Source organism: Phacochoerus africanus, chromosome 14, assembly GCF_016906955.1.
Source record: "Phacochoerus africanus isolate WHEZ1 chromosome 14, ROS_Pafr_v1, whole genome shotgun sequence".
Lineage (NCBI taxonomy): Eukaryota > Metazoa > Chordata > Mammalia > Artiodactyla > Suidae > Phacochoerus > Phacochoerus africanus.
This window is the reverse complement of record NC_062557.1, coordinates 37341245-37368484: the sequence shown is the minus strand read 5'-3', so window position 1 is coordinate 37368484 and position 27240 is coordinate 37341245. Positions and strand designations below refer to the sequence as shown.

At 45.4% G+C, this 27240-nt stretch overlaps 1 protein-coding gene and 1 pseudogene across 1 annotated transcript in view; one reads left to right on the top strand and one right to left on the bottom strand.

Moving 5' to 3' along the window:
• Nucleotides 1–1215, bottom strand: part of APPBP2 (amyloid beta precursor protein binding protein 2) — a 64467-nt gene extending 63252 nt beyond the window's left edge. Inside the window, exon 1 of the mRNA XM_047757136.1 lies at nt 770–1215. Coding sequence (XP_047613092.1) covers nt 770–907 — 138 coding nt within the window. The 5' untranslated portion in view covers nt 908–1215. The remainder of the gene's footprint in view (nt 1–769) is intronic.
• Nucleotides 1216–1221: 6 nt separating this feature from the next.
• Nucleotides 1222–27240, top strand: part of LOC125113863 (60S ribosomal protein L12-like) — a 38456-nt pseudogene continuing 12437 nt past the window's right edge.

Here is a 27240-nt window from a genome sequence, read left to right as displayed (position 1 = left end):
AGACTTTTTCTGATTTTTGAGGGGAAGCAATTTAGGAATGCTGCAAGACTACAACTTTCGAATATATGACCATAATTTAAACTCTAATTCTAAAGGTACCCCCGCCCCCGGAAGATTTTCCCCTTCAAGTAGTTTAGCACCACTCCCATATTAATAGAACCCTCCCACTCAATCCCCACTATAAACAAAAACCAAAGCTTTAAAGAATATGTGAATAAGGCACACGACTACTTCCAATAATTCCTCAACTCCCTCCACATTAGGAAGAAAAAGGTGAAACGAAGGAACACGTAGCAGAAAAAAACACTTGGCAAGGAGGGCGACGGGAGGAGAAAAGTAAGAAGGAGGGGAAAAAGAGCAAAGCAAAAAGTCCAGCTGATGCTGATACTTAATTGGGAAGGGAGGGCAGAAAATATCCCGAAGACACAGGCTAGAAGGAAAGAGCTGAGTGGGTCGAGGGCGCAATAAAGTCCACGCAAAAGGCCTATCCAAAGGGGCCCCACTGTAGGAGGGAAAAGCAAAAGGGGGGAAAGACTCATTTCTTAGACGTTATCAATCAAAGCCAAGGGTTTGAGAGACAGAGGGTACCAGGTGGGTGTCCCTATACTGGACTCCCCAACACCGTCCCAGATGTCTTGGGAGGCGATCCTGCCAGGAGGAGCAAGGGGTTAAACGCGGGGGGTTCGCAGACGTGGAAGGGGGTGCGGCCCCAGGGGCTGCGGCAGGAGGGCAGAGAGCAGGCCCACGGTCGGTAGCCCACCGTCCGTACCTTGTAGTAAACATCGAACTGGATGTTCTCGGGCAAGGAGCGGATGTCTCGGCGGGAGCGGATGTAGTTATCCACGACAGCGGAGATGGCGGTGTTGTAGAGAGTCTCTGGGATCCACTCTAGTTCCACGGCCGCCATCTTCCTTCCCTCCTCCTCCGCCTCCTCCGCCTCCTCCTCCCGAAGGCCCCCGCCTCCCTCCGTAGCGAACTCCTCTGCGGCCCCGGAGGATTCGGAAAGACGGCGTTGGCCACGCGGGCACACGGCAGAAGGGCGCGGCCGCCCTGGCTCCTCCGGGTGAGCTGGGGGCGGTGGCAGCGGGCGCAGGCCCGTGTGCAGAGCTGGCCAAAGAGCCGGGACCAGGCGGGCCGAGGCCTCACATTCCGGATTTGAGAGCAGCCCTGGGTCCGTCCCAGCGGCGATCTCTGCAGGGGCGGGGCTGCGTGTGCGGCGTCATGACGTCAGCGCACGCCTACGCGCTGGAGGGAAGGAATGCGGCAGGCAAAAACTTGGGAAGCAAACAGCGGTGATCCCGCCTACGGGGACGTATTTTCCTAGGGGCCGAAGTTGGGTGGATGAGGGTAAACGTTTTTCACCGGGACGAGTTAAGACAGGTTTTTACCAGCTCCTTCCGACTCACTGGCTGCATCAGTCCTTTCAGCCAATCCTGCCTCCAGACTTCTTAGGCACGGAACCTTTCGAGCTAAGATAAAAGTTTGGAGGCCCAATCATCAGTCCATTGAAAATGATGCATGCAGGGAATTCGCATACTCTGGAAACCCGCCTTTAGACTCTGGTCCCTAAGTCAAGTTAGGAACCTTCGACCTAGGGGCTAGGGATCAGGATGGAAGGAAGACTTGCATTGTGTCACCATTTGCAGTGTTCGAATTCATGGTTCTTTTTCTAAATGAAACTTATTCTCCACCCCCCTAACCCCCAAAAAGGAAAAAGAAATGCTTTAGAATTTGGTGAGAAGGTTAGCCAGATTACAGAATTACAAATAGTAGTGAGAAAAAAAGGACTAAATGGTGGTTGCAATATGACTTAGTGGTGAAACAGAAATTAAGATTTCAACTTTCTCCTCTAGTTCTAGTCCCAGCCTCAGGGCATTGTTGGATAATTGAGTGTACGTGTTTCAGCTCCCTTCCATTCTCAGCCTGAATGTCTGCTACTTATGTAACTTAATTTTCCATGTCTGTGACTTCAAGAACTTCATGCAACATTTTTCTGCTCTAGGAATTTTTTTTTCTTTTCTTTTTAGGGCTGAACCTGTGGCCTATGGAAGTTTCCAGGCTAGGGGTCGAATCAGAGCTGCAGCTGCCATACTACACCACAGCCACAGCAATACAGACGAGGCTCAGATCCAACATTGCTGTGGCTGTGGCGTAGGCTGGCAGCTACAGCTCAGATTCCACCCTTAGCCTGGGAACCTCCATATGCCACAGGTGTGGCCCTAAAAAGACAAAAGAAAAAAAAAAAATCTGGATCTTTAACCCACTGAGCAAGGCCAGGGACAGAACCTACAGCCTCATGGAGTCTAGTCTGAGTCATAACTGCTGAGCCACAACAGGAACCCCTGCTCTAGGAATTTAACAAGGAAACCACTGGCCATTATTGGTGACACGGTCAATCTCATATTCATGCAATCGTTATGTAAAACCTGAAAACAATGATAATAATAATAATGTGCGGATGTTAAAGCTAAAAGAATTGGAAGTGGTTCTTCCAGTTCACCCTGGTATTTCAAGGTTAAATAGTTAAATCATTGGTAAGAAAGAAAGAAGAAAACATGTTTAGTCCTCTTTTCAGTCTATACCAGTTCTTACTCTGTAACCCATGAACATGGGAACGCTATGGTTAGCCTTACGGTAGAGTGCCAGAATTAGCAAGTAAAAAAAATACAAATGCTCAACTATATATATATATTTTTTTTTTTTTTTGGTCTTTTTAGGGCCACACCTGCAGCATATGGAGGTTCCCAGGCTAGGGGTCTAATCGAAGCTGTACTGCCAGCCTACACCACAGCCACAGTAGTGCGAGATCAGAGCCAAGTCTGCAATCTACACCACACTGCTCACAGCAACACCGGATCCTTAACCAACTGAGCAAGACCAGGGATCGAGCCCACGTCCTCATGGATACTAGTCTGATTCGCTAACCACTGAGCCATGACGGGAACTCCCCAATTATAATTTCACATAAACAGCAAATAGTTTGTAGGGTTTTTGGGGTTTTGTGTGTTTGGCTGCACCCTCGGCATATAGAAACTCCCAGGCCAGGGATCTAATCTGAGCCATAGCTGCAAGCTACCACGCAGCTGCAGGAATGCCGCCAGATCCTTAACTCACTGCTTCAGGCTGGAGATGGAACCCTCCTCACTGCAAAGATAACTTATGATCCCTAACCTGCTGCAGCACAGCAAGAACTCCACGAATAGTTTTTTAATACAAGTGTGTTACATGCAATAGTTTTACCCACCCATTCTGAGTCACCCAAATACATAAGTTCCTTTAGCAAATCCTTTATCAAGAATTCTTGGAGTTCCTGTCGTGGCGCAGTGGTTAACGAATCCAACTAGGAACCATGAGGTTTCGGGTTCAATCCCTGGCCTTGCTTAGCAGGTTAAAGATCCGGCGTTGCCGTGAGCTGTGGTGTAGGTCGCAGACACGGCTCAAATCTGGTGTTGCTGTGGCTCTGGCGTAGGCTGGTAGCTACACCTCTGATTAGACCCCTAGCCTGGGGACCTCCATATTGCGCAGGTGCGGCCCTAAAATGCAAAAAAAAAAAAAAAGAAAAAAAGAATTCTTAGACACAGACCTTTTGAGGCAGTTTCGACTTCTTCCCACAAAAAAGGCATAATTATCCATATATGCTCCATGCAAATGTCACATGGGACATACTTATACTAAAAAATTATTCACTGTTCATCTGAAATTCGAGTTTCACTGGCCTCTGTATTTTATCAGCAACCCTACCTCAAGGCATTCATGAATTCCCTGAAATCGTACTAGGATATTGGGACTGAATCAGGACCTGGGCTCAGGTCCTATAAACAGATTACATTGTGTCAGGCACACATGTTGATTGCTATATGGACCTTAGGTGCTGGTGGGCAGAATGTGTCCAGATGAAGGATTCTCCATGGTTGAAAGGGCCCTGGTGGGTAAAGGATCTGGCATTGTTTCAGCTGTGGCTCTGGTTACTGCTATGGTAAGGGTTCAGTCTCTGGGCTCAGAACTTCCACAGGCTTGAGGACATTGTTTATTTTTTTTAATTTTTATTTATTTATTTATTTTTTGTCTTTTTGCCATTTCTTGGGTCGCTCCCGCGGCATATGGAGATTCCCAGGCTAGGGGTCTAATCGGAGCCGTAGCCACCAGCCTACACCAGAGCCACAGCAGTGCCAGGTCCGAGCCGCGTCTGCAACCTACACCACAGCTCACGGCAACTCCAGATCCTTAACCCACTGAACAGGGGCAGGGATCAAACCCGAAATCTCATGGTTCCTAGTTGGATTCGTTAACCGCTGAGCCACGTCGGGAACACCTGAGGACATTGTTTAAAAAAAAAAAAGGGGGAGGGAGGAAGGAAGGAAGTTAAAAAGTGTGGCGGACTGGGAGGCCCTAAGAACAAACTGCTCAGAAGGACAGGGCCCCTGAAAAACTGTTCTTTGTGAGGGTGAGGGAGTCAGAACCAAAGGGCTGACATTGGGTCAAAGGGGAGCACTGATTCCAGAATTAGAATCCATCTGGTGGCTGGGCCCTAGTGAACTGGCTGAATAGAGAAACTAGTGGAAACTAAGCCATTTTTGTTGTGGACTGCGCTCAATTGAGCAAAGAAAGTTTCCCCTTATACTCTAGAAAATCCCAGCAGAGCTGGGATTTGAACCCAATAATATATATAAACACTGCCTTTAATATTTTTTTAAAGTTTTTTTGCGTTTTGGGGCCACACCCGAGGCATGTGGAGGTTCTCAGGCTAGAGGTCTAATTGGAGCTACAGCTGCTGGCTCATCTTCAGCCTACACTACAGCTCATGGCAATGCCAGATCCTTAACCCACTGAGCAGGCCAGGGATCAAACCCCCCACCTCACAGTTACTAGTCAGATTTGTTTCTGCTGTGCCGCATGGGGAACTCCTAACCCTTTTTTTTTTTTTTTTTTTTGCCATACCCACAGCATGTGGAAGTTCCTGCACCAGACATTTAACCCGTGCCACAGCAGCAACCCAAGCTGCTGCAGTGACAACACAGGATCCTTCCCTGCTGCTCCGATAGAGAACTTCTTGCCTTTCATATTTTGGATGATAGCATAGCGTCTGAGTTTTCAGTAGTCAGGATCAGATCATGAAGGGGCCAATGTGATGCTAATGATCTTGGATTTTATCTTAGAGATGATGGAGAGTCCCTAAAGAATTGTAAGCAAGGAAGTAAAAGGCTCAGACTTGTGTGTCAGCAAGACTACCAGAGCCAGAAGGTCTCAAATCCTGCACTCCCAACTACAGAAGGGAGGAATATAGAAGAGGCCTGGAAAGCTCTCATGGCCACCTAAACATTTTGGCAGACAGAAGTCCTTTGTATCACAAATTTATCCCAATAGTCCACTAAATCCCCTTAAAACCTTGACTACTGGTAGCCTCAAATTTGGCAGAAAGCCTTCCACTATGCAGAGCTATATGAGACATGAACTTGGTCCAAAAAGAATCCTGAAAATCCTAAAAGGCAATACACATTTTGGTTTTTTTTTGTTTTTTTTTTCTTTTTAGGGCTGCACCTGTGGCATATGGAAGCTCCCAGGCTAGGAATCAAATCAGAGCTATAGCTGCTGGCCTACACCACAGCCACAGCAATGCCAGATTCGAACCACATCTGCAACCTACACTGCAGCTCACAGCAACACTGGATCCTTAATGCACTGATTGAGACCAGGGATTGAACCTGCATCCTTTTTTTGGCCACACCCACGCATGTGGACCTGAGCCACTGCAGAGGACACCAGATCCTTAAATGGCTATGCCATAGGGGAACTCTGTGATCTTTTTTTTTTTTTTTTGGTCTTTTTGCCTTTTCTAGGGCCACTCTGGTGGCACATGGAGGTTCCTAGGCTAGGGGTCTAATCAGAGCTGTAGCCACTGGCCTATGCCAGAGCCACAGCAATGTGGGATCTGAGCCACGTCTGCAACCCACACCACAGCTCATGGAAAGGCAAGATCCTTAACCTGCTGAGTGAGGCCAGGGATCAAACCCACAACCTCATGGTTCCTAGTCGGATTCGTTAACCACTGAGCCACGACGGGAACTCCTGTGATGATTTTTAAGTTGTAGTTTCTCCCCTCGTCGAGATGCAAAGATCTAAGTACCTTGCTCTTGAATCTGCTTGCACTGTGTCTGCTTAGATAAATGGCGCACAGCTGAAGTGATGCTAGGTCACTTCAGCCATACAGAGACTACCCTGTTCTCCGGAACACTCACTCTTGGATTCCTGAGGCATCATGTCAAAAGATGGACTACCTGAGGCAACCATGCTCTGAGAAAGCCCAAGCCACATGGAGAGGCTAATGTCAGTACTCCCAGTTAACAATCCCAGCTGAATGCAGCCTTTGAGTCATCCCAGCTCAAGCACCAGTTGTTTCAGTGAAGAAACCTCCAGAGGATTCCTGCCATTCCAAGGCATCTGAGCTACCCTCAGCCATTCCAGTCTTTCCAGATGAGGGCCCAAGCATCAAAGAGCTGCGTGAAGCAAATACCCCTGCTCTGCTCTGAATCCTGACCCACAGGAATGTAATGAAATGGTTATTCATTTATATCACTAAGGATGGGATGGTTATGCCACAGTAGATCTCCCCATTCCAATCCCCTAAAGGTCCCAGGAACCCATCACCTTAGACTCTGTAGTCAACCTGTTCCCTCTCAGGGCTACACCTCAGTAAATAAATGAATTCATTCAGGAGAATGAGACAATTCATAGCCTGTGTTGGACAATTTTCTTTTCTTTTCTTTTAATTTCCATTTATTTATTTATTTATTTATTTATTTATTTATTTATTTTTGTCTTTTTGCTATTTCTTGGGCCGCTCCCACGGCATATGGAGGTTCCCAGGCTAGGGGTCTAATCGGAGCTGTAGCCACTGGCCTACGCCAGAGCCACAGCAACTCGGGATCCGAGCCGCATCTGCAACCTACACCACAGCTCATGGCAACACCGGATCGTTAACCCACTGAGCAAGGGCAGGGACCGAACCCGCAACCTCATGGTTCCTAGTCGGATTCGTTAACCACTGCGCCACAACGGGAACTCTGACAATTTTCTTAATTTTGAGGATGGCTCTGCTGCATTACATAAAAGAGTGAACTGCCTAAACTTATAATACAGCATCAGAATGGAGACAATGATTCCTTTTTTTATATTTGTCTTTTATTTTATTTAAATATTATTGGACTATAGTTTACTCACAAAGTTGTGTTAATTTCAGGCATACAGCAAAGTACGTCAGCTGTACATAAACATATCCATTCCTTTTCAGATTCCTTTCCCATACGGATTATTATACAATATTAAGTGAATTTCCCTGTGCTATACTTGTCACTGGAATATTTTACATATAGTAGTGTGTATACATCAATCCCAACCCCCTAATTCATCCCCCATCCCCTCAATTTCCCCTTTGGTAAACATGTTTGGTTTCAAAATCTTTGAATCTGTTTTTGTTTTGTAATTCCTATTGTGTCATTTATATCAGATCCCACATATTAGTGATCTCATGATATTTGTCTTTCTCTGACTTACTTCACTTAGTATGACAACCTCTAGGTCCATCCATGTTGCTGCAGATGGTATTATTTCATGCTGTTTAATATCTGAGTAATTTTACATTGTACTTACGAACCGCATCCTCACCATCCAGCCTCTGCTGATGGACACCTAGATTGCGGTCCATGTTGTAGCTATTGTAACTTTATAACTAGTGCTACAATGAACACTGGTTACATGTATCTTTTTGAATTATAGTTTCCTCCAGATATATGCCCAGGAGTGGTATTGCTGGATCATATGGTAGCTTTATGTTTAGTTTTTTAAGGAACTTCAGTACTGTTCCCCATACTGGTTGCACCAGCTTACATTTGTACCAGCAGTGTAGGAGGGTTCCCTTTTCTCCAACCCCTTGGAGACAATGATTCTTGTCCTGAATTTGAAGAGTCTTTGTCAGAGCCCTCAAAGTCTAAATTCACATATTTAATACCCATCATCCACAGACCAACTGTCACATGGACATCATAAATAGAGTTATCGAGTCACACTTAAGGCACTTCACATCACATAGGCAAAATGACTGGGACTTATAACTCACAGCCACCAAAGAGCAGAGCAAGGCTTTGTCAACAAGTTCCTATCATTTCGGAAACAATGCAGATGGGAAATCCTGCCCAGTTCTCAATCCTCTGTACCATTACCCATATCTTCAAAAAACTCAAGAATTTTTTGGACAGGTACATAAGTACTGTCCATCTTGTATTTATTTACTTACTTATTTATTTATTTAGATTTTGTAGGGCTGCACCTGAGGCATATGGAAGTTCCCAGGCTAGGGAGCAAAATGGAGCTAGTCACCAGCCTACACCACAGCCACAGGAACGCAGGATCTGAGCTGCTTCTGCAACCTACATCACAGCTTACTGCAAGACCAGTTCTCCAACACACTGAGCGAGGCCAGGGATTGAACCTGCATCCTTCTGGATACTAGTCGGATTCGTTTATGCTGCACCACGATGGGAACTCCCAGGACTCCTTTAAATTCACCCTGCTTGCTAAATGTGGCTTCCTCTTTCCAAAATTAATCCAAACTGCTACGTGCTAGAATGTGCTCCCATTCCTTTTTTGTTTGTTTGCTTGTTTTTAGGGCTGCACTTGTGGCATATGGAAGTTCTCAGGCTAGGGGGCGAATCAGGATCCCAGCTGCGTCTGCAACCTGTACCCAGCTCATGGCAATGCCAGACCCTTAAGCCACTGAGCGAGGCCAGGGATTGAACCCACATCCTCATGGACACTAGTCAGATTAATTTCCGCAGAACCATGACAGGAAGTCCTGTTCTCCCATTCTTGATCTCTACTGTCCTCGTTAATATATGTAACACCCCATTTGGCCCTAAGAGCAGTAGAAAATATAACCTATCATTTGCCAGTGCTCATTTTGGGGAAGCCCACTTGGAACCTGCCCTGTATGCAGTCTGCCTACTTACTCTGGCAATCAGAAATAGAGAATCGGGTGTTCCCGCTGTGGCACAATGGGATCAGTGGCCTCTTGGGATTGCTGAGCACAGTGTGGTTAAGGATCTGGTGCTGCTGCACCTGTGGCATATCTTGCAACTATAGCTCGGATCTGATCCCTGGCCCGGGAACTCAATATGCCAATGGGGGGAGCAAAAAAGAAAAAAAAAAAAAAAAGGAGAGAATCAGTATGGAAGGTCTGAGTGGTTTTATATTTGTGCTGCTAGTGCTGGGCCAATGTATAGAATAGAGGCTTAAGGATCATTCTTGAAAAGACAGATGTAATCAATAATCAGAATACAATGTGAGAAATACTGGGATAGCGTTTGCACAGGATATTATGAGAGTAGGGTGAAGATAATGAGTTAATTTTGGATATAACAGTCCTGTAACAGTTCCAAATAGATCAATTTTCGGAGTTCCCGTCGTGGCTCAGTGGTTAACGAATCCGACTCAGAACCATGAGGTTGCGGGTTCAGTCCCTGGCCTTGCTCAGTGGGTTAAGGATCCCGCATTGACGTGAGCTGGGGTGCAGGTTGCAGATTCGGCTCAGATCCCGTGTTGCTGTGGCTCTGGCGTAGGCCGGCAGCTACAGCTCTGATTAGACCCCTAGCCTGGGAACCTCCATATGCCGAGGGAGTGGCAAAGACAAATGCCAAGAAATGGCAAAAAGACAAAAAACAAAAAAACTCAAATAGATCAATTTTCTTTTTCTTTTCTTTTTTTTTCTTTTTCTTTTCTTTTTTTTCTTTTTCTTTTTGTTTTGTTTCTTTGCTTGCTTTTTAGTGTGGCATATGGAAGTTACTAGGCTGGGGTGGAATTGGACCTACAGCTGCCGGCCTACACCACAGCCACAGCAATGCCAGATCTGAGCCACATCTGTGACCTACACCACAATTCACAACACCACCAGATCCTTAATCCACTGAGTGAGGCCAGGGATCAAACCCACATCCTCATGGATACTAGTCGGATTCATTTGTCTTTTTAGGGCCTCACTCACGGCATATGGAGGTTCCCAGGCTAAGGATTAAGGATCTGGTGTTGCCGTGGGTTAAGGATCTGGTATTGCCATGAGCTGTGGTGTAGGTCACAGATGTGGCTTGGATCTGGCATTGCTGTGTCTGTGGTGTAGGCTGGCGACTACAGCTCCCATTAGACCCCTAGCATGGGAACTTCCATATGCTACAGGTGTGGCCCTAAAAGGACAAAAGACAAAAGACAAAAAAAAAAAAAAAACATGCAAAAAGAGACAGGATTAAGATGGCAGAGTAGAAGGGCTGGCGCTCACCTTCTCTCATAAAATCCACAAAATTACAACCAACTGCTGAACAACCTTCAACCAAACAGACTACAAACTGTTAAAAAAGATATTCTTCACAAGAAGACAAAGAGGCAGTAGGAGGGATGATTACCTGATTAAGCAACCCCATACCTGCCATGTGGGCAGCCCACAGACTGGAAAGTAACCATATTATAGAGACTCACCTACGGAGTGAGAGTTCTGAGCCCCACATCAGGTCACCATTGGAAGAAGGAGCCCCCGTGGCATTTGGCATTGAAAGCCAGTGGGGCTTGTGCACAGGAGCTCCACGGGACTGGGGGAAACAGAGACCCCATTCTTGAAAGGCGCACACAGGCTTTCATGTGCACTGGGTCCCATAGGAATTTGGGTTGGACCTGACTGCAGTTCTTGGAGGATCTCCTGGGAAAACAGGGGGTGACTGTGGCTTCTTGTGGGGGAAGGACATTGGAGGCAAAGGTCTTGGGAATAATCATCAGTGTGTGTTCCTCATGAGGTGGCTATTTTGGAAAAATCTGGCCCCACCCATCAGCACTGAGAAGCTCCAGGCCAAACAATAACCCAGGTGGGATCACAGCCCTAAAGAGCCCCCAGGCACACAGCTGCCTCAAATCTCACCCAGACAAAGCCCCACCCATCAGAGGGATAAGAATCAGCTCCCCCTACCAGTGGGCAGGCACCAGTCCCTGACATCAGGAAACCTACAGCAAGCCCCCATACCAGCTTCAGCCACGAGGGGGGCAGGCATCAGAAGCAAGGGAGGTTACAACTCTATGTCTGCAAAAAGGAGCCCATGCTGGAGTTCCCATCGTGGCTCAGTGGTTAACGAATCCGACTAGTGAACCATGAGATAGTGGGTTCGATCCCTGGCCTTGCTCAGTGGGTTAAGGATCTGGCATTGCCATGGGCTGTGGTGCAAGTCGCAGACGTGGCTTGGATCCCATGTTGCAGTGGCTCTGGTGTAGGTTGGCGGCTACAGCTCTGCCTAGACCCCTAGCTTGGGAACCTCCACATGCCTTGGGTGTGGCCCTAGAAAAGGCAAAAAGACCAAAAAAAAAAAAAAGTAAGAAAAGAAATAAAGACAATCTAAGAGAACTCTGGGAAACCGTTAAATGCACCAATATCTGTCTTATAGGGGTGCCAGATGGAGAAGAGAGAGAGAAAGGGCCAGAAAAAAAATATTTGAAGAGATGATAGCCAAAAACGTCCTAACATGGGAAAGGAATCACTCACCCAAATCCAAGAAGCAGAACGAGTACCATATACAATAACTCCAAGGAGGAACACTCTGAGACACACATTACACAAACTGACTAAAATTAAAGACAAAGAGAAAATATTGAAAGCAGCTGGGGAAAAGAAACAACATACAAGGGAACCCTGATAAAGTTATCAGCAGATTTTTCAGCAGAAACTCTGCAGGACATAAGGGAGTGGGACAATATACCTAATGCCCATCAACAGAGGAGTGAATAAAGAAGATGCGGTGCATAAACTCAATGGAATATTACTCAGCCATTAAAAGGAAGGAAATAATGGCATTTGCAGCAAAATGGATGGACCTATAAACTATCATGCTAAGTGAAGTTAGTCAGACAGTGAGACACCAATGTCATATGCTATATCTTACATGTGGAATCTAAAAAAAAGGACACAATGACTCCTTTGCAGAGCAGATACTGACTCACGAACTTTGAAAATTTTATGGTTTCCAAAGGATTCAGGGTGGGGGTGGGGGGAAGGGCTGGGGGTTTGGGATAGAAATGCTATAAAATTGGGTTGTGATGATCACTATGCAACTATAAATAAAATTCAAAAAAATTAAATAAAATACATGCAAAAAAAAGTGGAGCTCCCGCTGTGATGCAGTGAGTTAAGACTCCAACTACAGTGGTTTGGGCCTATGTAGAGGTGCAGGTTCGATCCCCAGCCCTGGCACAGTGGGTTAAAGGACCCAGCATTGCCTCAGCTGCAGCAACTGGGGCTGGGATTCAGTCCCTAGACCAGGAACTTCCATATGCCATGGGTGTAGCCATTAAAAAACAATGCAAAATTGTGAAACAAAATTGTGGTCCTTTAATTTGTGACCACAAAAGTGAAAAGTTTTAACTTTTTCAATGAGAGAGAAAATAGGAACAAAGCAAACTATATGCAAACTTACACATTAATATAACTCTCTGAGTCAGCTGATAAAGACATTATCCTACCTAAGTGCATCCCAGCCACCTCCAACTCCCCACCAAAACTTTTTAGTCAAAATATACAAATAATAGAGACTTTTAACTTAGAAGCTAAGATATATGGGGAGGTCATTTACTGAGATTAACAACATACTGAGGAGTTTGTGTCCAGTTTGGGATATGTTTAAGCATAAAGTTGCTATAAGATAGGCAGTCTTGGGAAAAGTTTCAAAACTAGGAGGAAAAAAACTTGATAATTTTTTTTTATTTTATTTTTTCTGTCTTTTTGCCTTTTCCAGGGCCACTCCCGAGGCACATGGAGGTTCCCAGGCTAGGGGTCCAACTGGAGCTGTAGCTGCCGGCCTACACCAGAGCCACAGCAACGCGAGATCCAAGCCGCATCTGCGACCTATACCACAGCTCACAGCAACGCTGGATTCTTAACCCACTGAGCAAGGCCAGGGATCAAACCCGCAACCTCATGGTTCCTAGTCGGATTTGTAAAGCACTGAGCCACGACGGGAACTCCAAAACTTGATAATTTTTTTTTTTTTTTGGTCTTTTTGCTATTTCTTTGGGTTGCTTCCGCAACATATGGAGGTTCCCAGGCTAGGGGTCTAGTTGGAGCTGTAGCCGCCGGCCTACGCCAGAGCCACAGCAACACAGGATCCGAGCCGCGTCTGCAACCTACACCACAGCTCACGGCAACGCCGGATCATTAACCCACCGAACAAGAGCAGGGACCGAACCCACAACCTCATGGTTCCTAGTCGGATTTGTTAACCACTGCGCCACGACGGGAACTCCCAAAGCTTGATAATTTTTGAGGATAGTTAAAGATAAGAAAGTAAAAAGGGTAAGAATGTATAATTCAACAGAAAATAAAAAATGAAAAGATCACATTGTAATCTGCCATGTAACATCTCTTACAATGATCTGTTATATCATATGTGGATGGCTTATCTCCCCTATGGGTCCATAAGCATCTTAAGGACTAGTCTAGGGCAGAATAAGGTAAACATTCAGTAATTATAATAATAAATGAATAGGCCTTCCTGTTTCCCTTTGGGGGAAAAAATGCATAGTTCACAGCTTCACGAAATATTTACTTCCTTTAAACTCAAACTTTCAAAAACCCACACGTTAAAATGCCTTTTTTTTCCTTTTCAAATATTGTGAGAGTTCTCCCCTGGCACAGTGGGTTAAGGATCCAGCATTGGTGCAGCTTTCCTGCACCAGATCCCTAGCCCAGGAACTTTCACATGCCTTCGGCAAGGCCAAAAAAAAAAAAAAAAGTTTTACTATTTTAACAATTTTTTAATGTACAGTGCATTGGCATTAAGTTCATTAACAATATTGCACAACCATCACTGACATCAATTTCCAGAACTTTTTCACCATCTCAAACAAAACTCTATACCAACTAAACAACAATTCCTCATATCCCCCTCTTCCCGGCTCCTGGTAGCTTCTCTTTTTTTAATTTAATTTTTTTTTTTTGTCTTTTTGGCATTTCTTGGGCCACTCCCGAGGCAGATGGAGGTTCCCAGGCTAGGGGTCCAATCAGAGCTGTAGCCACTGGCGTACACCACAGCCACAGCAACGCGGGATCCGAGCTGCGTCTGTGACTCACACCACAGCTCATGGCAACTCCAGATCCTTAACCCACTGAGCAAGGGCAGGGATTGAACCCACAACCTGGTTCCTAGTCGGATTCGTTAACCACTGAGCCACGACGGGAACTCCTTTGATTTTTTATTATAGTTGATTTACAATGTTCTGTCAATTTCTGCTGTACAGCAAAGTGACCCAGTTATATATATATACATCCCTTTTCTCACGTTATCCTCCATCATGTCCCATCACAAGTGGTTGGATATAGTTTCCTGTGCTCTACAGCAGGATCCCATTGCTCATCCAACTCTAAATGCAATTCTTTGCATCTGCTAACCCCAGACTCCCAACCATCTCACTCCCTCCCTCTTGGCAACCACAAGCCCATGTCCGCGAGCTTGTTCCTTTTCTGTAGATAGGTTCATTTGTGCCATATATGAGATCCAGATATAAGTGATATCATATGGTATTTGTCTTACTCTTTCTGACCCTCTTTTTACTTAGTATGAGAATCTCTAATTCCATCCATGTTGCTGCAAATGGCATTACTTTGTTCTTTTTTATGGCTGAGTAGTGGTAATTTCTAATCTGCTTTCTGTCTCTGTGTTCACTTATTCTAGGTAGGTCATATAAGTAAAATCATACAGTATTTGTCCCTTTATGTCTGGCTTATTTCTTTTTTTCTTTTTTTGGCTGCCCTGCTGCATATGGAGTTCCTGGGCCAAGGATCAGATCTAAGCCTCAGCTGCAGCACTCCCTCCCAGCACTCCAGAGACACGGCCAATCCAGTTGTGCCACAGCAGGAACTCCAATATCTGGCTTATTTCATTTAGCCAGGTTTTCAAGGTACATCCATATTGTAGCATGTGTCAGAATTTCATTCCTTTTTAAAATAAATAATATTCCATTGCATGTATATATTACATTTGTTTATCCATTCATCTGTTTCTGGACAGTTGGGTTATTTCCACATTTTGGCAATTGTGAATAATGCCATGAACCTAAGTATAGAAACATCTGTTTGAGTCCTTATTTTCAATTCTTTTGGATGGATACCTCAGAGTAGAACTGCTGGATCATATGGTAATTCTACCTTTAACTTTCTGAGGAACTGCCAAACTGTTTTCCACAGCAGCTGTACTATTTTATATTCCCAGCAATGCACAAGGGTTCCAATTTCTCCATGTCCTTGCACTTGTTATTTTCCATTTTTTTGGACAACTAGCCATCCTAATGAGTATGAAGTGGTATTACAATATTTTTGTGTTTAAAAATATTCACATTAGAGTGATCAGCTAGCCCAATAACAAGACGAAGTACATTAAATACACAGCTGAAGACACTAAAGTTATGTTGGAAAAACTTTAGGCAATACGTATCAATAGTCTCAAAAAGTGTGCAAATTCCCAGTTAATTTATAGATATTTCCCCACATGTTTAAAGAGACATATGTATAGGGATGTTCATACAGCTTCTTTATGTGGTAAGATACTCATTTTTAAATGTAAACAGAGGAGTTCCCGTCAAGGCGCAGTGGTTAATGAATCCGGCTAGGAACCACGAGGTTGCTGGTTCAGTCCCTGGCCTTGCTCAGTGGGTTAAGGATCTGTCGTTGCCGTGAGCTGCGGTGTAGGTTGCAGACGAGGCTCGGATCCCGCGTTGCTGTGGCTCTGGCGTAGGCGGGCGGCTACAGCTCCGATTTGACCCCTAGCTTGGGAACCTCCATATGCTGTGGGAGCAGCCCAAGAAATAGCAAAAAGACAAAAAAAAAATGTAAACAGAAACCCTTCCCCCCTCTGAGGCAGTGGAGAGAATGGTTCTATGCTCATTTGTTTGATGTGAGAGGACACAGAAGAGGGAAACAAGGATCCTTTTCTTTGCTTTTGCATTTCAAAAGTCTAGGCCGGGAAGAAGAATAGAAAGAATTTACATACATAGACCACACAGTAGATCTGAGGAATAGGCTTTCCCCACCCCTCCCACTAGCTTCTTTTGCTGGAAAGGAGAAAGGATGCAGGGGGAAAGCACAGACGGGAAGTATAGGAAATTGATGTTGGGGCAGTGCCCTGCAACCTGTCCCATCACTGTCTCCACCCTTCACCCCCATACATCTGCATGGATCCTAGAGTAGGAATGAGTAAAAGATTTGGGGGGTGGGGGGGGGGTGAGTGCAGAGTGTCTATTTTCATAAGCAGAATCTAGAAAGGGAGTAAGAACACGCAGTAGGAACTGCTGCCTGAGAGGCCCAGGCACATGGGCCTGAGACAACATCACAGGGCACCCCAGCATGATACGGAAGTGATTCTTTAATGACCTGGGGATACCCAGCATTTGTGAAGGGATCTGAGCAACTCTTGAGTTGCTCAGAACCACACAATGATTTCTGTGTACCTAAGAACCTGAGACAGCCTCCCAGAGCTGGCCACTAGCAGCCTGTCACAGCTGACAATTCCACAAGCAGAGAGTACTCGTGAGGAAGGAGAGTGAGAAATCTGTCTCTTGGGAATTCTCGTTGTGGCTCAGTGGTTAACAAATCTGACTAGCACCCATGAGGACACAGGTTTGATCCCTGGGCTTGCTCGGTAAGTTAAGGATCTGGTGTTGCCTTGAGCTGTGGTGCAGGTCACAGACGCAGCTCTGGTCCAGCATTGCTGTGGCTTTGGCGTAGGCTGGCTGCTGCAGCTTGGATTGCACCCCTCACCTAGGAACCTCCATATGCCGTGGGTGCAGTCCTAAAAAGAAAAAAAAATCTGTCTCTCAAGAAGCTCTGGGATCCAACAGCAATGATGGGCATGGACCATTTCGCAAATGCTCATCACTAGCAGGAAAAAGCAGCTCCAAATGTTTTTTTATCCCTTAGATCACATGACAATATTCAGATTTCAAGGACAGAAAGTCATACTGGCTAGCTTGGGTCACATGTCCAACTCTGGCCAGATGAGAACAAGGCAATGTGTGTGCCTAGCACCAAGACTACATCAGTGAGAAAAGGGGTAGTTACCTAAGAGAAACTCATCAGATGATATTATCATAAGTGATGATAATCCCAAAGTGATGATATTATCACTTTGCTGGACAGCAGAAATTGGCACATCGTAAATCAACTATAACTATTTAAAAAAAAAAAAAAGAGAGGAGTTCCAGGGAGTTCTCCTTGTGGCTCAGGGGAATCAAACCTGACTAGTGTCCTTGAGGACATGGGTTGGATCCCTGGCCTTGTTCAGTGGGTTAAGCATTGCAGCTCAGATCTGGCATTTATGTGGCTGTGGTGTAGGCCGGCAGCTGTACCTCCGATTCAAAGCCTAGATGAGGAACTTCCTTATGCTGTGGGTACAACCCTAAAAAGCAAAAAAAAAAAAGAGGGAGAGAGAGAGAGGAGTTTTGTGTGGCTCAGTGAGTTATGAACCCAGTGAACCCAGCAGAGTGTCCATGAAGTTTCGGGTTCAATCCCAGGCCTCTCTCAGTGGGTTAAGGATCTGGTGTTGCTGTAGTGTAGGTCACAGATGTGGCTGGGACCTGGTGTTGCTGTAGCTGTGGCATATGGCTGCAGCTGCAGCTCTGATTTAACCCCTACCCTGGGAACTTCCTTATGCTCACAGGTATATTTTATAAAATAATAATTATTTTTTTCTAATTTAAAAGTAATACATACTCATGAAAGAAAATTTGGAAAAAATAGAAAATTAGGAAAATTTTTACTCTAAACCCATCATACAGAGATAACCATTGTTCACCTTTAAATTTTTTGTTTGTTTGTTTTGGTTTGTTTTGTTTCCTTTTTAGGGCCGCACCTGAGGCATGTGGAGGTTCCCAGGCCAGAGGTCGAACTGGAGCTACAACTACAGGCCTACGCCACAGCCACAGCAATGCAGGATCTGAGCCTCATCTGCCACCTACACCACAGCTCATGGCAACAAAGGATCCTTAACCCACTGGTTGAGGCCAGGGATTGAACCCGAAAACTCATGGCTCCTGGGCAGATTCATTTCTGCTGCCCACAACAGGAACTCCATCTTTAAACTTTTTGTGTCTTGAAATTAATTTTTTTCCTAAGAGTAAAGCATACTTCCTGTAACAATTTCAAAGAATACAGAGGGAGTTCCCGTCGTGGCGCTGTGGTTAACGAATCCGACTAGGAACCATGAGGTTGCGGGTTCGATCCCTGCCCTTGCTCAGTGGGTTGATGATCCGGCGTTGCCGTGAGCTGTGGTGTAGGTTGCACACGTGGCTTGGATCCCGCGTTGCTGTGGCTCTGGTGTAGGCCAGTGCCTACGGCTCCGATTTGACCCCTAGCCTGGGAACCTCCATATGCTGTGGGAGCGGCCCAAGAAACAGCAAAAAGACAAAAAAAAAAAAAAAGAATACAGAGGCACTAGGGTGGACATGTTTTATTTTTGCTTGTCCAGTATCTATTCCTTCTTCGGGTACTGATAGCCTGAGTTTTCTTTGGAGAACTCTCTCCCCCACTTTCAGTCCATGTGTTTCAGATGGGACTGAACCCACCCCTCAGCAATAAGGGCTGGCATAAGACTAAGGTTTGGCCAGAGTGATGATGGCCCTGGGCAAGACTAACAGGAAAAAATTCTGAGACTTTGGTTGAAAGTACATATTGGTGGAGTTCCCATCATGGCTCAGTGGTTAATGAATCCAACTAGAAACCATGAGGTTTCAGGTTTGATCCCTGGCCTCGCTTAGTGGGTTAAGGATCTGCTGTGAGCTGTGGTGTAGGTCGCAGACTCGGCTTGGATCCCGCGTTGCTGTGGCTCTGGTGTGGGGCTGAGGCCACAGCTCCAATTAGACCCCTAGCCTGGGAATCTCCATATACTTCGGGTGTGGTCCTAGAAAAGACAAAAAGACAGAAGAAAAAAAAAACAAACATATCGGGGGGAAAAAGAAGTTCTTTTCTTTTTTCTTTTTCTTTTTTTTTTTCTGTCTTTTTAAGGCCACACCCTCGGCATATGGAGGCTCCCAGGCTAGGGGTCAAATCAGAGCTGTAGCTGCCAGCCTATACCACAGACACTGCCACATGGGATCCAAGCTGTATCCTTGACCTACACCGCATCTCACAGCAACACCTTAACCCACTGAGCGGGACCGGGGATCAAACCCGAATCCTCGTGAATGCTGGTTGGGTTCGTTACCACTGAGCCACAAGGGAAACTCCGGAGAGTGGGGTCTCTTGATGGGACTAGTGTCCTTATAAGAATAGATAGCACAGGAGTTCCCGTTGTGGCGTATCGGAAACAAATTAGATTAGGAACCATGAGGCTGAAGGGTTCGATCCCTGGCCTCAGTAAGTGGGTTAAGGATCCAGCGTTGCCGTGAGCTGTGGTGTAGGCCGAAGACACGACTCAGATCTGGTGTTGCTGTGGCTGTGGTGTAGGCCAGCAGCTGTAGCTCTGATTGGACCCTAGCCTGGGAACCTCCATATGCCACGGGTTTGACACTAAAAAACCCCAAAAAATACATACATAAATAAAAGAAAAAAAAAAAAGAAGAGATAGTACAAGGTGAGTGCCCCCCCCCCCCCCCCCGCCGCTCTCTCTCTCGCTCTCGCTCTCTGGCTCTCTCTTGCTCTCTCTGTTGATGATGTGCGGCCTCAGCAAGAAGGCAGCCATCTACAAGTCAGGAAGAGCTCTCTCACAGAACCTGATTTTGCTGGAACTCTGATAGCAGACTCCCGGCATCTAAAACGGTAAGAAAATACATTTCTGTTCTTTCTTTCTTTTTTCTTTGTCTTTTTGCCATTTCTTGGGCCGCTCCCTCGGCATATGGAGGTTCCCAGGCTAGGGGTCGAATCAGAGCTGTAGCCACCGGCCTACGCCAGAGCCACAGAAACGCGGGGCGGGATCCGAGCTGTGTCTGCAACCTACACCACAGCTCACGGAAACGCAGGATCGTTAACCCACTGAGCAAGGGCAGGGACCGAACCTGCAACCTCATGGTTCCTAGTCGGATTCGTTAACCACTGCGCCACGACAGGAACTCCCCCATTTCTGTTCTTAAAGCCAACCTGTCTATGGTATTTTATGTCAGCCCAAGCTGATTATAATACAGCTATTTTTCAAGGAGAAAAAAGAAAAATGTCCACTTCTACATTACTTCTCTGGCCCCTGTGGACATATGGGTTTGCAATTTCTGTTTAAATCCGTTTTCTCTTTTACTTGTTTGTTAATAATTATGATACAAGGTGATATTTTTATGAGCATCAAGATACTTATCTATAATTTTGCCACCCTACACAGGATACTTTATCTGTGGGGGGTAAGCACAGCATGCAGCAGCTTGAGGTGGCATCTCAGTTCAAAGACTGGGGATTGAACCTGAGCCTCGGGGGTGAAAACCAAGTCCTAATCACTAGATCACCAGGGAACTCCAAATACATGGGAAAATTGTAACTAGATTTCATTCTCCCCAGCACTCTACTCCACTTCCACTTTTATTGTGATTTGGTTAAAGATTGTTATTAATTTTTCTTTTTTTGCCTCTTCTTTGTTAAGATCTCTTTTGAAGAATTGCATTAAACTTCAAAATCACTTTATCGACAACTATGTATACCTAACTGTGAGATCTGACAGTTTCCTTGCTTATCATGGTTTCTAATAAATCATGCTTCCTATTCTTTGGGGGGTGGGGGCGCATCTGCAGCATATGGAGGTTCCCAGGCTAGGGGTTGAATTGGAGCTACAGTTGCCGGCCTACACCATAGCCACAGCAACATGGGATTCAGGCCACATCGTCGACCTATGCCACAGCTCACGACAATGCTGAATCCTTAACCCACTAATCAAGGCCAGGGATGGAACCTGAAACCTCATGGTTCCTAGTCGGATTTTTTTTTTTTTGTCTTTTTGCTATTTCTTGGGCCGCTCCTCGGCATATGGAGGTTCCCAGGCTAGGGGTCTAATCGGAGCTGTATCCACCGGCCTACGCCAGAGCCACAGCAACGCAGGATCCGAGCCGCATCTGCAACCTACACCACAGCTCACGGCAACGCCGGATCGTTAACCCACTGAGCAAGGGCAGGGACCGAACCCGCAACCTCATGGTTCCTAGTCGGATTCGTTAACCACTGCACCACGACGGGCACTCCCCTAGTTGGATTTGTTTCTGCTGTGCCACGATGGGAACTCCCCATGCATCCTATTTTTGATATTTCTGTCTTGATTCACTTTTTATTCGGCTGCAGTACTTCCTTTTTTTGGTAGCTTTTTTAGGGCCACACCACGGCATATGGCAGTTCTCAGGCTAGGGGTGGAAGCTGAGCAATAGCTGCTGGCCTACACCACAGCCACAGCAACAAAGGATCTGAGCCTTGCCTGTGACCTACACCACAGCTCATGGCAATGCCACATCTTTAACCGACTAAGCAAGTCCAGGGATCAAACCCGCATCCTCATAGATACCAGTCATATTCGTTTCTGCTGCTCCACCATGGGAACCCCAGCTGCAGTACTTCCTTAAGGAAAAAACAAAAACAAAATCTGTTGATAGATGGTTTGCAGTACCTCAGAACCTGTGCCAGTCACCGACCTGAGGAAGGCCTCCCACCCACGGTTGCCACATTCTGCTGGCAGGCTTCGCCCTGGGTATAAAGCCATGGGCATGAAACAGGCATGCAAGTGAAGACTTTCCCAGAGAATGGTGGTGGAGGCTTAAGGGATTTCATGGATGTGATTTGACTGTTGTGCTGAGCCTTTTTTTGGGGGGGGGGGGCGTTGCCCTGCTGCATAAGAAGTTCCTGGGCCAGGGATCAGATCCAAGCCACAGTTGTGACCTGTGCCACAGTTGTGGCTACGCAATATCTTTTAACCCACTGTGCCTGGCTGGGTATTGAACCTGTGTCTGGGGCTGCAGAGACACCCCTGACACTGTGGTGCCAAAATAAGAACTCCTTTTTAAAAATTTTCTCTTTTTATCTTTGATGTGGTTGTCCAAAATTAGTTGGATCTCAGCCAGTTAATTTCTCTGACTGTGAAGATAATTTGCCACCTCAGAGAGAGCCAAGTAGAGCAGTCTAGAATCATGATCCTTTTCCCTTAGAACAGTTAACACTGCTCCATTGTCACTTTGCATCTACTGTTGCAGATGAGAAAGCATGGAAAGTTATGAGTTTATTTTTATTTTATTTTGTTTTATTATTTTTTCTTTTCAGGGCCTTACCTGCAGCATATGGAAGTTCCCAGGCTAAGGGCAGAATTGGAGCTACAGCTGCCAGCCTATACCACAGCCACTGTAATGCTGGATCTGAGCTGCATCTGCGACCTCCACTACACCTTTCTGCGATGCCAGATCCTTAACCTACTAAGCAAGGCCAGGGATCAAACCCGCATCCTCTCGGACACTCGTCGGGTTCTTAACCCACTGAGCCACAATGGGAACTCCATGAGTTTCTTTTTATTATTGGAATATAGTAAAGACATTAGAATTCACTTGGAATCATCTTTGATTCCTTTCATTCTCATGCCCTGCACCCTATCCACCCCAAAATATCTTTTTTTTTTTTTGGTCTTTTTGTCTTTTTAGGGCCATACCTGCTGCATATGGAGGTTCCCAGACTAGGGGTCCAATTGGAGCTGTAGCCGCCGGCTTACACCACAGCCATAGCAACTCGGGATCCTAATCACGTCTGTGACCTACACCACAGTTCACGGCAACGCCAGATCCTTAACCCACTGAGTGAGGCCAGGGATGGAACCTGTGTCTCCATAGATGCTAGTTGGGTTCGCTAACCACTGAGCCACGATGGGAACTCCACCACCAAAAAATATTTTGTTGGTTCTACCTTCAAGATAAATGTAGATTGGATACAACTTGGAATGGATTTACAAGGAGATCCTGCTGAGTAGCATTGAGAACTATGTCTAGATACCTATATTGCAACAGAACAGAGGGTGGGGGAAAAAATGTATACATGTAAGAGTAACTTGGTCCCCATGCTGTACAGCGGAAAAAAATTAAAATAATAAAACAAGAAAAAAAAAGATAAATGTAGAGGAGTTGCAGTGGCGCAATGGCGTCTTGGGAGAACTGGCCTGGTACAGTGGGTTAAAGATCCAGCATTGCTGCAGCTGTGGCATAGGTTGTAAGGAGGCTTGGATCTGATCCCTGGGCCAAGAACTCCATATGCCATGGGCGGCACAAAAGAAGAAGGAGGAGGGGGAGGAGAAGGAGAAAGGGGAAGGAGAAGAAGAGGAAGAGGAAGGAGGAGGAGGAGATATATGCAGAATCTGATCAGTTTTTAACCCTGTCTACTGCTACCACCCTAGTCTAAGCCACCATCCTCTCTCATCTGGATGACTCCTAAAAACAATCTCACTGCATTCTTCAAAGTAAAACTGAAATAGAAAGAAAGAAAGGAAGAGAGGAAGGAGGAAGAAAAAGAGAGAAAAAAAGAAAGAAAGAAAGAAAGACAGACAGACAAAGGAGTTCCCATATGGCACAGTGGGTTAAGGATCAATCATTTTCACTTCGTGGCATGGGTCACTGCTGTGTCACAGGTTCAATCCCTGGCCCTAGAACTTCCACATACCAAAGATAAGCCCCAAAAAAGTCCTTACGATGGCCACAAAGACTCCACATGATCTGAAATTCCTTCCACCCCCCACCCCCCCTCCCTGAGGGATCTCCTCCTGCTTTCCTCCTCACTGTATTCCAGCCACAGTGGTCACCTGTTCAATGAGGCTTGGACCTTGCATTGCTGCGGCTGTGGTGTAGGCTGCCAGCTGTAGGTCTGATTTGACCCCTAGCCAGGGAACTTCCATAAGGTGCAGATGCGGCCCTAAAAAGACCAAAAAAAAAAAAAAAATTGGCGAAATCTAGACAAAAAAAAAAAGAGAGAGAGAGAGTTCCCGTCTTGGCACAATGGTTAGCGAATCCCCTAGGAACCACGAGGTTGTGGGTTCGATCCCTGGCCTCGCTCAGTGGGTTAAGGATCCGGAGTTGCCATGAGCTGTGGTGCAGGTCGCAGACGAGGCTTGGATCTGGCGTGGCTGTGGCTGTGGTGCAAGCCGGTGGCTACAGCTCTGATTAGACCTCTAACCTGGGAGCCTCCATATGCCGAGAGTGCAGCCCTAAAAGGACAAAAATACAAAAAAAAAATTGGTGCAACCATTTTGGAAAACTAGTTGGCAGCATCTACTAAAAGAATACACACATAGACACGAAATATTCTTACTCCTACATATATACCCAACGAAATGTAGGCATATGTGAAAACATATAAAAGAAACATTCATAGAACATTATTCATAATAACTCAAAACGATAGATAACCCAGTTGTAGAATAGATAAATAAATTTTGGTATATTTAATAAAAATACCATATAGCAACAGAAATTAACAAATTATAGCAATATTCTATATCAATGTGTCTCACAATGATAACCCCCCAAAAAACAGACACAAAAGAAAATATACTGTATGATTCTATTTATATAAGATTCGAAACAGAAATAATGTGTAGTGATGGAAATCAGGAAGTAGGTACCCCTGCAGAGGATGCCTGTGACTAGGAGCATGCATGAAGGGGGCATCTGGGCTGTTAATGGGTATAACTGCTTTATAATAATTTACTGAGCTGAACATTGATGCAGTAAAAATATATTGATCTTAGTATTCTTTTTCTTTTTCATATTTGAAACTTTTGATTTTCATTTTGGAACTTTCATCGCATATGGAAGTTCTGGGGCCAAGGACCAGATCCAAGCTGCAGTTGTGACCTAAGCTGCAGCTGCAACAATGCCAGATCCTTAACCCACTGCGTCAGGCCGGGGATCAAACCTGCGTCCCTGTGCTCCCAAGACACTGCCAATCCCTTTGTGCCACAGTGGGAACTCATTATTATTATTTTTTTTGTCTTTTTGTTGTTGTTGTTGTTGTTGCTATTTCTTGGGCCGCTCCCGCGGCATATGGAGGTTCCCAGGCTAGGGGTTGAATCGGAGCTGTAGCCACCGGCCTACGCCAGAGCTATAGCAACTCGGGATCTGAGCCGCGTGTGCAACCTACACCACAGCTCACGGCAACGCTGGATGGTTACCCCACTGAGCAAGGGCAGGGACCGAACCCGCAACCTCATGGTTCCTAGTCGGATTCATTAACCACTGCGCCACGACGGGAACTCCGGAACTCATTATTTTTAATGGCTCCGTAGTCTTTCATTGGATGGATGTTACCAATTCACCAATTTTCTCTATTAGTTGGACATTTACATTGAACTTAGGTTTTTATTCCTATTATAACATTGCAATGAACAACCTTGTACATATGTCTTTTTCCATTTGTATAAACATATACATGAGATACACTTCCAGTAGAAGAGAAGATGCTTTAAAAGGAATCATTGTTGGAGTTTCCATCGTGGCACAGTGGAAACAAATCTGACTACAAACCATGAGGTTGTGGGTTTGATCCCTGGCCTCTGCTCAGTGGGTTAAGGATCTGGCGTTGCCGTGAGCTGTGGCGTAGGTCTCAGACGAGGCTTGGATCCTGCATTGCTGTGCCTGTGGCATAGGCCAGCAGCAGTAGCTCCCATTGGACCCCTAGCCTAGGAACCTCCATATGCTGCGGGTGCAGCCATAAAAAGCAAACAAAATAAAATAAAATAAAAGGAATAAATTGTAAAGATTGATGGGCATTGTTTTATAACCCTGCAAAAAAAGCTATATCAAGTTGGATTTTCACCAAAGGACATGATTGCTTAATTTCCACAAAATTCACTGGGTAGTATTGATCTTTTAACTGCTGCCTCTCTAGTAGGTAAAAACATTTTTTTCTTTGCTGCATTCATTTGTATTTTGAAGTTATTTGTGAAGTTGAAAACTTTTTCATGTTACTAATCATTTCATGTTATTAGCTATTTTCATGTTAATAACTGTGGTTGTTTTTTTTTTTTTTAATGAGCTGTTTATTTATGTTTTTCTCCTCCTTTTCCAGCTAGGGTGTGGTTTCTTTCTAATATGTGTGTTAAGAATACTAACCCTTTATCAAGTGGTGGAAAGTATTTTTCCTGGTTTGTCATTTGGAGTTTGTTTTCATTTATGAATATTTTTGGCTTTAGAAGAAGTAGTTTAAATTTCGTGTGTTCCATCCTACATTTTTAACATTTTCTAGGGTCTTGTCAGACTTGAAGTCTAGCAGGCAAGTTTTTTTCAGAATTTGTCTCCTGTTGACCATTTTGTATCATTTTTTCCTAGAACACAGTGAGCACTTTGGATGTTCTAGGGGAGGAGATCAAGGTAATAGACAAATTTTGCCCACACATCCTGGGCCAGCCTCCCAGACACTGGTCTGGAGCAAATAAGACAAGTAGTCTAGCTCCTCAAGGCTGTTATGAATGGTCCTTTGATCCTGACTTCTGAAACCACTTGTGAAACCTTTGAAATAGATCAAGGCAAGACATTCACTTTTGAATGCAACAGCCACATTATATACTACATGAGAAGAGAAGTCACACCTTATTTCCTGCTCAGTTGTATTTTCAAATTTAGTTTATTTGATGACACCACCCATGTAACACCAGGGCGACTTTTTTTTTTTTTTTTTTTTTTTTGCTTTTTAGGGCTGCACCCATGGCATGTGGAAGTTCCCAGGCTAGGGGTTGAATTGGAGCTAAAGCTACTGGCCTACATCACAGCCACAACAATGCAGGATCTAAGCCACATCTGTGAACCATTCCACGACTCATAGCAATACCGGATCCTTAACCCACTGATCGAGGCCAGGGATCAAACCCACACCCTCATGGTTCCTAGTTGGGTTCATTAACCACTGAGCCAAGAAGGGAACTCCTCAACTTTTTTTTTTTTTTTTTGTCTTTTGTTGTTGTTGTTGTTGCTATTTCTTGGGCCGCTCCCGCGGCATATGGAGGTTCCCAGGCTAGGGGTTGAATCGGAGCTGTAGCCACCGGCCTACGCCAGAGCCACAGCAACTCGGGATCCAAGCCACGTGTGCAACCTACACCACAGCTCACGGCAACACCAGATCGTTACCCCACTGAGCAAGGGCAGGGACCGAACCCGCAACCTCATGGTTCCTAGTCGGATTCGTTAACCACTGCGCCACGACGCCACGACGGGAACTCCCTCAACTATTTTTAAAAGGTATAACTTTTG